The sequence below is a fragment of the Kogia breviceps genome, chromosome 8, assembly GCF_026419965.1.
Source record: "Kogia breviceps isolate mKogBre1 chromosome 8, mKogBre1 haplotype 1, whole genome shotgun sequence".
NCBI lineage: Eukaryota > Metazoa > Chordata > Mammalia > Artiodactyla > Physeteridae > Kogia > Kogia breviceps.
Genome location: NC_081317.1, coordinates 92,500,130 through 92,516,587, shown reverse-complemented (window position 1 = coordinate 92,516,587; position 16,458 = coordinate 92,500,130). Strand labels below are relative to the sequence as shown.

The window sequence follows — 16,458 nt, the reverse complement described above, 5'->3', positions numbered from 1 at the left end:
TTTTTGAACAAACACCTACTGATGTTTACTGTGCTTCACATTTTATAAAGTGCATTTTTGAAAACAGAAATTTAATGAACCCATACTGTATGCCAGGCACTAAGCTAAGCCCTCACCTGCTCTCTTTTATTTAGTCCTCACAAGTGCCCCACATGCTTGGTTTCATTATTCTCATTGCACAGATGAAGAAACTGAAGTTCAGAGTGGTTAAGATGCATCAGATTGATCCAAGCCAGGTCAACTGGATTTGTTCCTGGCTAATTGTTAAACGCATCCCTCAAAGGGGAATGTGTAAAAAAGAGCCTGAGACAAAATTCGATGCTTTTTAATCAACTGAAGACATGTGTCATCTCTCACATCTGACTGACTGCAAAAACAAAGACTGGCAATGTTCTTGCTTTTTTAATAAAAATCACTCATATTGACTTCATCAAGTTGACAAGTTCTCAGAAGTAGATCTAGGATCGTTCACAAATCAGAATTATGAAGAGAAACTGCAGCAGCTGCTGTGGCACAAAAATCTAACATGGATTGAAATGACCAAATATTATTAATGAACAAATTTGAAAACTGAATTTCATATACAGCATAACATTTCTCCCTGACACTAATGTGTGATAAAAATTAAAAATGATATAAACATGTTTTAAAGTCATTGTGGTAATTACTAAAAGTAGCCAGCCATCCCATAGCTAGGCAAGTTTATATTAGCCCAGTACATCAAATTGTTCCCTTGAAGTTTCAGTTTTGGTGAGTCCTCTTTGAGTAACATAAAGTTTTGACTATGACAGCAACACATAACCAAGTAGCACTCTTTATTAAATAAATCTAGATTATCTCAATGACCTGAAGGAGTCAATATAATGTTCCAGTGTCCACCTATCTACAATGAGAAAAATCTAACCCAATGTTTGAGGTATTATCAATTTATGCAAAGTACACTGAGTCTAATTTCCATGCAAACATCTTCATACCTGGGAATCCTTTCAAATACCAAAATAAAATATTTACCTTTTTGCTAAGGGGAATAAAAAGACATAACAGTAGAATACACATCTTGATAGAAAAATAGTTAAAGCTTTTAATTCTCTGAATACCTAGAGATAACATTTTATGACTACCCTTTGAAAACAGGGTATTTGGGAACAATTTTAAAGTTTTCAAAATCAGTACAAAGCTTATTCACATTTTTATTAATGCCAACATCACTTTCACAAATCACAAAACGATTTCCTTATGAAAAGAAGAGCAGCCAAGTTTTTGGTGTGTCTGTCTCTGTGCTTAGCTAAGTCTGTTAAACATGGAGTCCAGGGGCTCCCCCCCATCTCCTCTAGATGGGCTCCGTAGTACAGTGACACTTCATACCATGTGTTCCTTGAAGAACCATTTCTGATGATCTGAGTTGGTACAGTCTCGTAACAGTGGTACAAAACTGTCGCTCAATTCCTTCCTCTCAGCCTGAACACATTTCTTGGACTGTACATGAAATAAAGAACCATCCTACAAAAGATAATAGACATTGGGAGTTCAAGATAATTATAAGCAATTCCTCAGAAAGTATCTTTTCCTTAAAATGTGTTGTTATGTGCTCAGGGTGATTTTTATTATTTCAGAAATATTTATTGAGTAGTGAGTATCTGCAGGTATGAAGGCAGTCCATGACTGTGCATAGAGAGGGCCAGGTGTGTAGAAACGTATGTCATGCTTGTCTCTCCCCAGAGATCTTCATGGGGTCCTTGACTCTACCGTCAGGGCCGATGGTGCCACCTGCTGGCCATCCTGGGATCGGTCAGACCCTATATCTCACCCTTACTGATGTTCTTTCCCTTCAGGGTAACCAGGACCAAAGATCCTTTATTAATCTCTTCCACTTCTCTTAGGTCAACTAATTCCATCTGTGGTAGTCTCTTTCTCCTATGTATTTAAGTGGAGAATCTGGAAACTTGGCTTTAGTCCCAGCTCAGCCACAGACCAGCTAGTGAGGGGACAGGTCACCAGAGAGGAAGCGGGTTTGGCAAACAATGCCAATTCCCAAACCCCGAAGGACAATGACCCTCTCTAATGCCTCTTCCATTTCTTCTTTCCCCAACTGTTGCTGAGTTAACTCGGCAAGTCTCTCCCCAAGTTCTGGAGTTTATTTTTTTCCCTCCATCTCTCTCTGGTGTAAGCTGTACAGCCCCAAGGAACTTCATCATGGTTGAGCAGCAAAACGGCAGAACAAGTGGCATACCTGTTCCAGGGAAACAGAACCCTTGGAAATAAAATTAGATGCAAAAGACTCTCAATAATATTAATCTAGAAAGCCCTTAAAGGTGGTCATAAGTTGCCTTTAGAATAATGTGAAAGTAAATAATTAAAATTTCCCTCCTCTCACCCTTCTAAAGAAACTTGCTTAAATGGTCACTGAAATTAAAGATTTTTAAGGTAAAATTTTAACGACATTTCAAACCAATTTCATGATTTCTATCTTGCATTACTCTTCTTTGAAGGCTTACAATGGCTTCCAGTTGGAAGAAAGAAGGGAAGGACAAAACTTTGGGGGTTTACAAAAATATTTTTCCCTATTATTTTTTATATCACATAGACAGCACTATGGTGCCTGGCTTTTCCAGGAAACCTGCAAATTTCGTTGCTAATCATAACACTTTCTACAGGAAAGCATATTCCAACTTCTAATTATACTTAGAATTAATCCATTTATAAGTAGTATAGATGAATCTTTCTATCCCTGGGGCCAGGCTGGGAATGAAAGCTTTCCATTGAGATAAAAGTGAACTAATTCTTTCTTTTGAATTATTTTCTTTGGATTTATTCCCTCAAGTGCTTTTTTAGTGAGTCTTTGGAGATGACTGATGTATGAGTCCCACCACAGGCTTACTGCAAACATGGTAGAGGTAGTGCCTTTCAGGCGTGAAATAACACCCAGTTCCAAATCAACAATGGCTCTTCTGATAGAGAACCAACTCCATCAGATAGGTTTTCTTGGTTATTATATGAGTAACAATTAATGTCTGTAGAGCTTTACAGCTTCCAAAGACTCTTTCTGGCCATACATCTACTCCTCACTAGAGGTAGACAAGGCTGTGATTATTGTCCCCACTTTAGATCTGGGAAAAATGAGACTTAGATAACAGGAGTGGCTTCTGCTTGGATCTAACCTCATGTCCTTACACTTGGCAATTTGTTTCACTCGTTTGAACCCCATATGATCTCTGAACTCATTGGCGACAGCGCCTCTCCCCATTCCAGGCAGTCGCAGCTCAAAGTATAAGGAGGACAGAAAGACTGAAAGGGAGTGGACAGTGAGGAAAGAAGGAGAGTGCTATCGGTGCTGGATGCCATGGGATCCCTTGGGGTCACTGTGAAGCTCCTGGTCACCTGTAGGGGCCACATCCCTGAGACTTGCTAGGGACTAGCTTTACTTCCAGACTCCCCTCTGCAGCCCATGGGACCAGGAGTGACAGCAAGGAAGGCGTGAGACAGCTCCCTTACCTCCTGCAAGATGAACTTCTGATCCTCTGGGGTGGCTCCCTCGCAAAGATGCATGATGAGGACATCCATTCCGGCCTCCACCGCCACACAGCCTTCTGGCTGGTGGGTGTTATAGCGTATTTCATTCTGGGACGTGTACTCGAAAAACTAGAAACAGGGTGGCCAACATGTGCCAGTTACCCTCTGATGTGCAAAGAGGGAAGTCTTTAGAAAGAGGGATGAGAACCTGGGGTCACCAGGGCATGGGTGCTGGGATCCAGCCTTCTCCCCTCACCCACCAACACCAGCCTGTGTCCCTGGAGCACCACGTACACCTCTGGAGGGGTGCTTAGCAAGCATGAATGGAGGGGCCCTTTCTCATGCCCTTCTCTTTTGCTAGATTGTGAGGGCGGGGCTGGTTCCTGGGTCACCCCACACCCGCTGTGCCTATCCCCGGGCTGTTGCAGAACAGCAGGAAAGAAGATGGCCCGGTCCCAGCACTCAGGGGCTCTCTGTGACCTCGACCAGCCACTTCCTCTCCTTTTCTTCATTCCTTTCCTCCTCCTTCCCATGAAATATAATGGAGGCAACCATGCCTTGGAGACTATAAAGTTCTGTGTACAAGCAGGCAACAGGACTAACAGGAGGACTTGTTCTTCAGAGCAATGGTTTTCCTACCCTAGTGTGCCTAGGAAAAATGCTGATTCCAGGCCCCACTCCCAAAGAGGGAATGAGGGTTCCTTCTGTCTGAGATGGGGCTTAGGAAGCTGAACTTTTACACTTCAAACAAGACACACAGCCACCCATCCACTCTGATCCATGCCCTTGCTTCCAGGAGATTCTGACACAGGTGACTGTTCTTAAGGCATATGCAGCACTGCCTCTCAAACAAATCTCCCTGAAAGCTGGTCAAGACAAGAGATGGGTTGGGGAGGAATGGGATGGGTCTGAGAATCTGCATTTCTAAGCTCTCAGGTGATGCTGATGGTACCAGGTGGGGACACCTTTGAGGAGTGCTATTCTAAAGGGGGTTGAAGAACCTGAAAATTTTAAGGTTGTAGGGGTCCGAATTATGAAAGCTTACTGTTGACCATAATGGGGCATAATATTCAAATGGAAGTGGGGTGATTCCAGGTTGGAGGAAAACTTGAATGCCCACCCCTTGTCTCCAGTGTGTGACACCTTACTTAGGACAGCAAGGCTTTGAAGGTCCAGACCAATGCTTCACTCTCTCCTGCATCCTCCGCTGGGCCCGCCCTGGCAGGTTTGCCTGCTTCCCGGGCCAGGGTCCTGTTATGGTCCTCAGAACTTCCAGGTCTTGCTCCCTTGCCCAGCTTGCAGTTCAGCACTTAATCTAGACAGATCTACCTGGGCCCTGACTGATGTAACTGCCCTAAAAACTGCTTTGTAATGTGGCACTACACATCAAATCCTATAATTTCATTTAAGGACTAATTCTGGAGAGACCTTCAAGATGGCGCAGGAGTAAGACGTGGAGATCACCTTCCTCCCCACAAATACATCAGAAATACATCTACACGTGGAACAACTCCTACAGAACACCTACTGAACGCTGGCAGAAGACCTCAGACCTCCCAAAAGGCAAAACTCCCCACGCACCTGGGTAGGGCAAAAGAAAAAAGAAAAAAACAGAGACAAAACAATAGGAATGGGACCTGCACTTCTGGGAGGGAGCTGTGAAGGAGAAGTTTCCATGCACTAGGAAGACCCTTAACTGGCGGAGACAGGGGTGGGGTGGGGGAGAAGCTTGGGAGCCACGGAGGAGAGCATAGCAACAGGAGTGTGGAGAGCAAAGTGGAGAGATTCTCGCACAGAGGATCGGCGCCGACCGGCACTCACCAGCCCGAGAGGCTTGTCTGCTCACCCACCAGGATGGGCAGGTGCTGGGAGCTGAGGCTCGGGCTTTGGAGGTCGGATCCCAGGGAGAGGACTGGGGTTGGTGGCATGAACACAGCCTGAAGGGGGCTAGTGTGCCACAGCTAGCCGGGAGGGAGTCCAGGAAAATATCTGGACCTGCCTAAGAGGCAAGAGGCCATTGTTTCGGGGTGCGCGAGGAGAGGGGATTCAGGGCACCGCCTAAACAAGCTCCAGAGACGGGCGTGAGCTGCAGCTATCAGCGCAGACACCAGAGACGGGCATGAGACACTAAGGCTGCTGCTGCAGCCACCAAAAAGCCTGTGTGCAAGCGCAGGTAACTATCCACACCTCCCCTCCCGGGAGCCTGTGCAGCCCGCCACTGCCAGGGTCCCGTGATCCAGGGACAAGTTCCCCAGGAGAACGCACGGTGCGCCTCAGGCTGCTGCAATGTCACGCCGGCCTCTGCCGCCACAGGCTCGCCCCGCACTCCGTACCCCTCTCTCCCCCTGGCCTGAGTGAGCCAGAACCCCCTAATCAGCTGCTCCTTTCACCCCATCCTGTCTGAGGGAAGAACAGACGCCCTCAGGAGACCTACACACAGAGGCGGGGCCACATCCAAAGCTGAACCCCAGGAGCTGTGCGAACAGAGAAGAGAAAGGGAAATTCCTCCCAGCAGCCTCAGGAGCATCTGATTAAATCTCCACAATCAACTTGATGTACGCTGCATCTCTGGAATACCTGAATACACAACGAATCATCCCAAAATTGAGGGGGTGGACTTTGGGAGCAACTGCAGATTTGGGGCTTGTTTTCTGCATCTAATTTGTTTCTGGTTTTATGCTTATCTTAGTTCAGTATTTAGAGTTTAGTATCATTGGTAGATTTGTTTATTGATTTGGTTGCTCTCTTCCTTTTTTTTTTAATATTTAGATTTTTTTTTCCTTTTTCTCTTTTTGTGAGTGTGTATGTGTATGCTTCTTTGTGTGATTTTGTCTATATAGCTTTGCTTTTACCATTTGTCCTAAGGTTCTGTCTGTCTGTTTTTTCTTTCTTTGTTTTTTTTTGTAGAGTTTCTAGCGCTTTATCATTGGTGGATTTGTTTTTTGGTTTGGTTGCTCTCTTCTTTCTTTCTTTTTTCAAATTACTCTTTAATTTTTTATTTTTAATAATTTTTTAATTTTAATAACTTTTTATTTTATCTTATTTTTTCTTTCTTTCTTTATTTCTCCCTTTTCTTCTGAGCTGTGTGGCTGACAGGGTCTTGGTGCTCCGGCTGGGTGTCAGGCCTGTGCCTCTGAGGTGGGAGAGCCGAGTTCAGGACACTGGTCCACAAGAGACCTCCCAGCTTCACATAATATCAAACGGCGAAAGCTCTCCCAGAGATCTCCATCTCAATGCTAAGACCCAGCTCCACTCAACGACCAGCAAGCTACAGTGCTGGACACCCCATGCCAAACAACTAGCAAGACAGGAACACAACCCCACCCATTAGCAGAGAGGCTGCCTAAAATCATAGTAAGGTCACAGATACCCCAAAACACACCACCGGATGTGGTCCTGCCCACCAGAAAGACAAGATCCAGCCGCATCCTCCAGAACACAGGCACCAGTCCCCTCCACCAGGAAGCCTACACAAGCCACTGAACCAGCCTTAGCCACTGGGGGCAGACACCAAAAACAACAGGAACTGCGGACCTGCAGCCTGCAAAAAGGAGATCCCAAACACAGTAAGTTAAACAAAATGAGAAGACAAAGAAACACACAGCAGATGAAGGAGCAAGGTAAGCACCCACCAGACCAAACAAATGAAGAGGCAACAGGCAGTCTACCTTCCTGAAAAAACTTTCAGGAAGAAAGTTTTTCTACCTGAAAAATAATTCAGAGTAATGATAGTAAAGATCCAAAATCGTGGAAACAGAATGAAGAAAATACAAGAAACAAATACTGTATGCTAACACACATATATATATTTTTTAAATGGTTCTGAAGAACCTAGGGGCAGGACAGGAATAAAGACACAGATGTAGAGAATGGATGTGAGGACATGGGGAGGAGGGAGGGTAAGCTGGGACGAAGTGAGAGAGTGGCATGGACATATATACACTACCAACTGTAAAACAGATAGCTAGTGGGAAGCAGCCACATAACACAGGGAGATCAGCTTGGTGCCTTGTGACCACCTAGAGGGGTGGGATAGAGAGGGTGGGAGGGAGACGCAAGAGGGAGGAGATATGGGGATATATGTATATGTATAGCTGATTTACTTTGTTGTAAAGCAGAAACTAACACACCATTGTAAAGCAATTATACTCCAACAAAGATGTAAAGAAAAAAAGAATTAATTGAATAAGTCATCTGAAATGCAGATCTGTTGGTGTTTTTTCCCTCTTTTTTTTTTTTTTTTCTGACTAAAGATGTCAGTGGCAGGGTTATTTATAGTCACAAAAACAGAGAGGGAGGGAATCAGTTACCTCAACAGTAATTAATATAGCCACACAAAGGAATATCAAGGGGCTGTTAGGAATGATATTCTCAAAGGGTGTCTAACAACACAAGTAAAGTATGATTAAGTAATGGAAATAAGAGACTGTAAAACATGTAGACATTATAACAACTAATTAAAATACATAATACCAAGATCGTGCATTAAAAGACATGGGGGGACTTCCCTGGTGTTATAGAGGTTAAGAATCCACCTGCCAATGCAGGGGACATGGGTTTGAGCCCTGGTCCAGGAAGATCCCACATGCCGCGGAGCAACTAAGCCCGTGTGCCACAACTACTGAGCCTGCGCTCTAGAGCCCGCGAGCCACAACTACTGAAGCCCGTGCGCCTAGAGCCCATGCTCCGAACAAAAGAAGCCACCGCAATAAGAAGCCCGCGCGCCGCAATGAAGAGTAGCTCCCGCTCACTGCAACTAGACAAAGCCCGTGCACAGCAAAGAAGACCCAGCGCAGCCAAAAATAAATAAATTAATTTTAAAAAAAAAAGACATGGGAAGTAAATATATCTTAATTATAATGGTGGTCGCTCTGGGTCCTGTCATTTACTACTTGCTTCTACTTTTTATATTTCCCAAATGTTCTGTGATGAGTATATATTACCTTTATAATAAAAAAGTCACATATTTAATGCTTTAAAAACACACAGATTTCCCCTCATCTCCCTCTTTAAAGGCCCACACCAATGATCCCTTGAGCACTGAGTGTCCCATTGTCCATTGTCCCAGAGCTTGAGAATTTCAATCTATTAAAGCAACACCTACCTGGTTCTGACCCATCCCATGACAGGGGTACAGAATGACCTGATGTCCTGTGATCTGGTGTTCACTGGGAGGGTTATAGTCAAGGCAGTAATCTTTTAGTCCTTTGTTCTGGAGCTAAAGAAAACATAAAGGTGTTTTAGTCCAGATTCCACCTAAGGCTGTGAGGGCGCGGGTAAATGGAGTAAGAGGAGTGGCTGCCTCAAGAACTGGACTCATTGCTAAGAGCCCCTGCCATTTCTAATTTTAAAAGTGTTTTCCCATCCTATACCACAGGCAGGAATCATAACCTCCATTTTAAGATGATACACCTGAGGAGCAGAGAGATGAACTCTTTATGGCCTGAGAGCTCATACCACTTCATGTCTCATTAGTGCAGCCTTGTTGCTGCACTAGGCCAAACACAGCTGGCTTGTCACCTTGCGTATGTACCAAGGATCTCCTGCTATTGCGCATCTGCAAAGGACACCCCAATTTAAAGACTCGGCATTCCACAGATCAGAAGTCCATCATTGCAGATTACAGAAACAGCATAATACAGAGCCAATGATTCACACACAAAGTCACACAACAGGTAAGCGGAGATACCTGAGTCTTGAATCCAGGACCTCAGACTCCAAGTCCAGTACTCTCCCCATCACTCAACATTGTCTAATCTAATGTCATCTCTAAGGTACTTTTGGATCTAAATCCCTTTAATCATTCTAAGAGCAAAAAACCATGGGAGGTTCCATGCTCCCTCCTACCTTCCAGGAGCCTCCAGAGAAAGACTCAAACATCTTGCAAATCCCTTTCTGGAGAGTTTAAAGAACCTCCTTCTGAACCCCACTCTTGCCCTGGCCCTTGTCCACCTTTGACTAGCCTGGTCCTGAGGATAAGACTCAGCCATATAGAAAGAAGAATCCACAATCCACTAGCTCATAAAACACAGAACAGCATGTTCTTGATGTCCCTTTGCTTGTGAAGGAACCTGGGAACAGGAGATGTGAATAATCAGAGCATCTTATATTTAGAAGAACTCAAACGTCATTAAGCCAAGTTGTCCCCACTCTTGACCACCAAAGAACCTCAACCTCAAATCAGCTCCCTATGTTCAAAAGATGTGGTCTACCAAAGAAACTACCAAAAATACTAAAAAAGAAGAAAAAAAAGGGAGAAACCCCTAAAGATTAAAACAGATTGATTAAGCTAACTATATCAAGTTGGTGATAGACATAGAGAATGATTTTGAATGACTTTGGAGCATAGTATGTTTGACTACACCTCCTTAGTGAAATATATTTTATAAATAAATAGAACTGCAAGAAATCTTAATCCTCATTCTGCATCACACTGTCAGTGGGAGGGTGGAGCAGAGAAGAGGGAAAGCAAGAGAGGCAAAATCTTGGTAATTGTAGAATCTCAGAGACAGGGTTCATTACACCACTCTCTCTGCATTTCTGTATGTTTGAACATTTTCATAATGCTAACTGAAATGAACACACCAATACCCTGCTTTGTATTTATCAAGACTTCCAGAATGGAACTCAGCTCTTCTGATGAACACAACACAGCAGAGGAGGCCTCCCTAAGTTGGCGGAGTTTCAAGCAAAAGCCAAAGGTGCTGGACATTTTAGTTGACCTCATCCCAACAACATTGCTTTTAGGTTTTTTGAAATAACACAAGTGACTCTCCTTCCGTCCTACTGCTTTTGTGGATCCCTGAGTTGGGAATTAGTAACTGGTCCAGTTATTGAGACTTGAAGTCATGTGATAGTAGTATAAAAAAATAGGACTTGGGAACACCAAGTTCCCAAGCCTCAGTTTCCAACTGTAAAATAGGAGGCTGTACTCACCAATTCTGAGATGCTTCCTGTGCTGACATTCTGGACCTGAGGCCCAGAGACTCAAGGGGAGAAGGAAGGACAGTGGATGAAAAAGGGGGAGGGGTGTGGGAGAGGCCAGCTGTCACCGTGAAGGGGTCTTTCTTTCACAGAGTTCGTCAATCAGACCCGGAGGCCAGGAGCACCCTGCCCAGCATGGGCCCACCTCGCTCACCATCCCGAAGAAGCCAGGCCTGTCCTCAGGCACGTGCAGTTCTGGGTACACAGTATTCAAGAACCACTTGAAGTCCTTACACTGGAGCCTTGCACGGAGCTGCCTCCTCTCTGTCACATCCCCAAAGGGTTCCTGAGAAAATGGCAAAACGGTGAGCCCCTGCAGGCCACAGCGCTTCCTATCAAAGCCCCTCTCTCACTCACTCAGTAAGCTTTTATTGAGCACCTATTGTGTGCGTAGCCTGCATGGGGCACAGAGGATAAGGAACGGCCTCAGACACAGTTGCAGCACCTTAGTAGGAGAGACTGCTGCACAAACAATGACACCCCCAGGTGCTTTCACTGCAGGGAGGTGTGGCCAGGTACAGGAAGGAAGAACACAAAGCACCTGCAGATGGGACAGGGAGCTGAATTCTGGGGCTGCACCAGCATCCCTGGCCCCATGTGTCATCCATGAGCATGTGATCACAGACCAGCAACAAGTCAGTAGCACACATATGCCATAATGTTCTGATTCACCACTGATACCTGAACACTCACTTCCAAACATAGGTAAGTATTCTAGAGGTAATTATGAATGAAAACCTTATATGCCCAATCTATTGAAGTCTAAATATATTCTTCAGATAGTAAGAGCAAAATGCTGCAATAATAAATACTTGTAGAAGTTTAGTTTTATGGACAAAACCAATGATTAAGAACTTCTGAATAATTAAATAAAGCAAGCATCTATTTAGCACAGCAAATGTGCAACCACAAGAGCAATGCTGAGTGCAAAGATATGACTGTCCCTGCGTTATGACATTAAACTATTAAAATTTGACAAGTTAAACATTTAACAACATGGTAATGATAAGGAAAAACATTTGAATAAAATTTCAAGTTTCTCCTTATTTCCCAGAAGTTCATTCTTTGATGAGAGTCACTATGCCCTCATCTTCAACCAAATATCCATTTCAACACATGGCCACTGGTCATTCAGACAAAAGGTGCATGCAGTGCCCCTCTTTCTAACATATTATTCTTTGGGAACCACCAGGAGGGATCTGTGGGTTTCAGACTGGGTGACAGGGAAAAGCAGATGTTTCTACCCTGCAGCCCTGGGCAAGAGAGGAAACAATGACCCTGGAGCCCAGAGGCAGACAGAGACCAAAGGGGAGGTCAGGGTGAGGGTCCCCAGGGTTCCGCAGAGCAGAAAGAGATCCACTGGGGTGGACCCAGTTCTACCTGCATCAGCTATGAGGCCTTGGGCAAGTTCCTTAAATCACTCTCTCTCTGAGCTTCAGTGTTCTCACCTATAAAATGAAAATTTCAGAGCTACCCTGAAGGGCTGCTATAAGGATTCACAAGAAGAGAGTTTCATCAAGTGGCCAGGAAAGAGGTCTTGGGGCAGACCTTCTTGTCTTGCCACATGGCCCCTTAGTTATGTGAACACAGGTAATTGGGAACCCTGTCCTGGGGTATGCAGAGGTGGCCTGTCAGAGGCAGTGGGGCTCTTTGCTAAAATGTATTGGTAACCCCCAAATCAATACTTGTGGTGTCTTCACGCTTTCAGTCATTCTCAAACATGATAGTCACCGAATGCGCACGTTCCCAGCTGAGGTCACGTCTCAGCTCTTGTCCTGAAAGCAAGTGTCCTGTTCATGGTCTATTTAGTGGCACGGTTTTCCGATTGATCTGCATTGTGTTGGTGATTTCACTGTTTTAAATGGCCCCCAAGCGTAGCGCTGAAGTGCTGTCCAGTGTTCCTAGTGCAAGAAGGCTATGATGTGCGGGAAGGAGAAAATAGGTGCATTGTATGAGCTTCACTTGGGCGTGAGTTCAATGTAACCAATCAACAGTATATATTAAATAAATTATTTAAACAGAAACACACATAAAACCAAGTTACGTATTGATCGATGGACAAAAATGTCCACCTGTGAGAGGTTTGCAGGAATCTACTAACCCTACACTTCCCCCACGAACAATGGCTCAATAGTTGGTTCCAAATTCAGTGATTGCAGTGACTGTATGGAGTATTAACTGCTGCGAATGGTGAGAATCAACTGTCTGTTGTTATTGTAAGTGAAGGAATAAAGTTTTCCCATACAAGTGTCATGAACACCCAATTTCCTCTCTATTTCTCGAACTAGACCTACTATGGTAGGAGGACAGAATTAGCTGCTATTGTTCGGATGCAGCCAGATGGAGTGTGGGTAGGCCAGGGAACTCACCAAGCGGGCCTGGGGGTTGCGATGGTAGTAGAGCTCTTTAAATTCATCCATCCACACTTCAGCTGCGCGGACACTGTTGGCCAGAGCCTTGTTGCGGGAGTAGGGAGCTTGCCTGGGGAAAACGTGGCCAACGTGCGAACACGGGTGTGTCTCCAGGGTCCCCCCGCACTGCCAGATCTGTACACAGAGCGGGGAGGAGGTGTGGGGTGGGGAGTGAGTGGGAAGTCAGCTGCAGGTCCACAATGCCCAGAGCAAGGAGGCTGGACACACGGAGGTCATGGTGAACACTGCCAAGGCCTCACCCTCCATGGGGCAGGGGGCAGCATACTCAGGACACAGGATGCAGTCAAAGAGCAAGAAAGCAGCCCCAAAGATAACTAAGCCATCAGACCCCAAAGTCCATGCACTAAGGTTCATGCACTTGACTCCTAGGAGCACCCACAGTGGACCTCGCTGGGAACTTACTTACTTACTTATTATGTAAAGCACAGGCTGATTACCTGGTCTCCTAGCCACAGAAGATAGGAAAGCAGCAAGTAAGAAGAGAGGTTTGGAAGGGGGACAGGAAGAGCTTCTAGAGGCAGACAGAGCAGCCTGACACCTGAGGGAGAGGTAGAAAGACCATTAAAAGCACACCCCAAAACTCAGCAGGTGGAGTCATCTGGAGCCTTTTCATGCTGGAGCAAACAGCTGAGAATACCCCACTGTCCCCTGGATGTACGACCAAGGATAGCATCTGGTGCTTATAATGGGGGCGGGTGAGTCCTCAGTGGAGAGTCAAAGCCTTGTTTATTAACTCTTTTAAAGCAGGAAACCATATAAAATATTTGTAAAGTTTAAAATTTTCCATTTAAAAGCACGAACAACGACATAAGGTTTTGATACTTAGAATGCAAGATTCAGTTAATTAGAAAATCCACCCAAATGCTTGGGCTTTCCCAAAGGGGCATCTGTGGATCACATACAGCAGAATCAACAGATGGGCTCACTACAAAAGGTAGATTCCCAGTCCCTACCGTAAATCTGTCAAATCTGACTTTCCAGAGACTGTGCCTGTTAATCTGCATTTTTAACAAGTTTCCCTAACAATTCTTCTATGTGTCAAAGTTTGAAAGTCACCGTGCCAAATAAAGAGGTTACTTTATCAAGCAGTTAAGCATATCAAGGCTCCAAAACATGGGATCAGGAGGCAGGAATCTGTGTTTTAGTTCAGTCTCTGCCATGCACTCTTTGAGTGACCTTCAGCCAGTCACTACCCGCCTCTGGCCTCTGTCCCTCCCCTTTGTGGAGTGAGAAGAAAGAACTAGGTGAGACTTGCAAGACCCTTTCCAGCCCCAAATCTATTAAAAGTGTATTTTTTTTTAAAGTTTACACAAGAAGACAGGCGTGATTACAGGATATGTGTGCCTCTGTCATCTTTGAGGATCGTTGGATAAACTGCCAATATGGAGGAAAAGTCCACCAGCCTCTCCTAGCAAATACATCCTTCCCAGAGAGAAAGAGAACAGGTTAAGAATGGGTCCAAACAGAAGACTGGAATACTTACTCTAAAGGAGAATTCGAGGTTTTCTCCGCCCCAAACTTCCATTCCTGTATCATAAGACCCCAGGTATTCAAAATATTTCTTACTCACGGAAAACAGCCCACCAGCCATGGTTGGAGACCTAGAAGCATGTGAATCATAATTCAAGGTAAGTAGCAGGAAACCATCACAGTTAGTTGAATCCCTTCTCACAAGCCTGGAGTCCATTCATCCATATAAGCATACCCTGAGTTCACACTCTGTGCATGGTGCTGAACTGGGCTGGAGGCACAGATGTGCCCCACAGCCCCTGGCCTGGGGAAAAGCTCTCAGACATCTCACCAGGCAAGCACAGAGCAAGGTGTGGGATGACTAAGGCCAAGCTAGGGCCCAGCGGGAACGCAGAAGCATCCATGAGATGCGAGGGGGACGGGTAGGGCTAAGTTTCTCAGAGGAGGCACGGTATGCAGCACAAAGGGGAGTTAGCCAAGAAGAGGAAAGGAAAGGTCTTCCGAGAAGACAGGAGCATGAGCAAAGGCCTAAGGGTGAGAGAAACCCTTGTACTTCTAGGAGCACAGACAACAAGGAGAGATGAGAAGAGAGAGACCAGGTTCCAAGAGGGTGGCAGGAGTAAGGGTGCAGTGGCCTTGCTCATGCAGTCACAGTGCAGCCCTCACAGATGTCCTTTAGGGGCCAGTAGAGGCCACTCTGGCATCTTAAAGCTCCCCAAGGGCTTGATCCTCTCCTGCTGGAATGGCCTCCCCTCCAGGACCCAGCTCTGGCCTGCTGCCTCAGCCAGCCCTGTTTTCTCCCTGCCAGGTTCATCTAGGAGACAGCACTGGCTTCAGAAATGGCCCAAGGCTTCCATCTTACCCCCTCAGAAAGCTACAGGGTCAACACACCACAGAGATGCAGAGGAATAAATTAAAAAGTGGGGAAATATATAACATGAAGAGCCTAACAGTTCAAAATTTTAAGATCTTCCAGTAGTGCTTCCGGGCCTTGACAAAGTATTGGCTTTTCCAAGCCCTGAGAAAATGAGAACAGGACATCAAGACTATGGAAGAGAAGGTTCTAGGCTACAAAGCATTTTCATGTGTGTTCATCCTAAAGGCTAGGAAATAGGTAGGGTGGATATGCTCATACCTATTTCACAAGTGAGAAAACTGAGGCCCAAGGATATTACAGTAGGGGAAGGATAGCTGGCCACAATGTCCCTGAGCATGTGCGTGCGTGCGTGCATGCGTGTGTGTGTGTGTATGGGGGGCGGTTCGTGTCAATATCACAGGCTGCATATGTGACCCTTGATATGATCCTTTCTACTTGGTGTCTCAGTTTCCAAACCTGTTAAATGAGGGGTTGGGCAGGATGCCGCCCCTCAGGGCTCCAACAGAAGCCTACATGTCATCCTTGAGTCCTCCTCCCCTCATTCCCATTCAATTCCTCCCAATTTTCCCACCACAAAGTCTCTGGAGTCCACCATGTCCCTCCATCTTCTCCTGCACCATCATCTCTGAGCTGAAGACTGCAACGCCTCCCAGTGCTGCCCGTCTGCAGCTCCATCCGCTCCAGGCCCCCATCCCTCATCATGTGGCATCCAGCACAGACTTTAAAGAATGCAGCAAGCTAAATAAGGTCACTTCCAGCTCAAATCCCTTCAGTGGCTTCTGAACACCCACAGTAAAGTCCAAACCCCTTTCCTTGGCCTTCAAGGCTGGATATGACTTGGCCCCATTCACCTCTCCAGCCCTGTCCCTCAACACCGTCTCCACAGTCATTTGTCTCCAGCCAGCACTGAGTCATCTCAAGGTCTGGACTCAGGTGGAAGGATTCAGAAGGCCAGCTGCCAAACATGGGTGCAGATCTACGACACCACTTCTGGGTCAATACCCCAGTGATAAAGCTGAAGTCTGACCTCCACCGGCCTGACTCCCACATTTGTCTCCCATTTGGTGCTGAACTTGGAAGGAGAGGAAGAAGCCAGACTATGACTTCAACACCTCAAGAATGAGGGCAACGCTGCACCGCTTGAGCCTTCTCTTCTCAGACCCAGGCTCACCCACTGGCCAAAGT

The 16,458-nt window shown here is 45.7% G+C and overlaps 1 protein-coding gene across 1 annotated transcript in view; it reads right to left on the bottom strand.

Moving 5' to 3' along the window:
• Positions 1-1,174: 1,174 nt before the first annotated feature.
• Positions 1,175-16,458, bottom strand: part of GALNT12 (polypeptide N-acetylgalactosaminyltransferase 12) — a 38,488-nt gene continuing 23,204 nt past the window's right edge. The window contains exons 5-10 of the mRNA XM_059070999.2: positions 14,410-14,527; positions 12,864-13,040; positions 10,649-10,780; positions 8,615-8,728; positions 3,493-3,639; positions 1,175-1,500 (exon numbers count right to left, since the gene is read on the bottom strand). Coding sequence (XP_058926982.1) covers positions 1,360-1,500; positions 3,493-3,639; positions 8,615-8,728; positions 10,649-10,780; positions 12,864-13,040; positions 14,410-14,527 — 829 coding nt within the window. The 3' untranslated portion in view covers positions 1,175-1,359. The remainder of the gene's footprint in view (positions 1,501-3,492; positions 3,640-8,614; positions 8,729-10,648; positions 10,781-12,863; positions 13,041-14,409; positions 14,528-16,458) is intronic.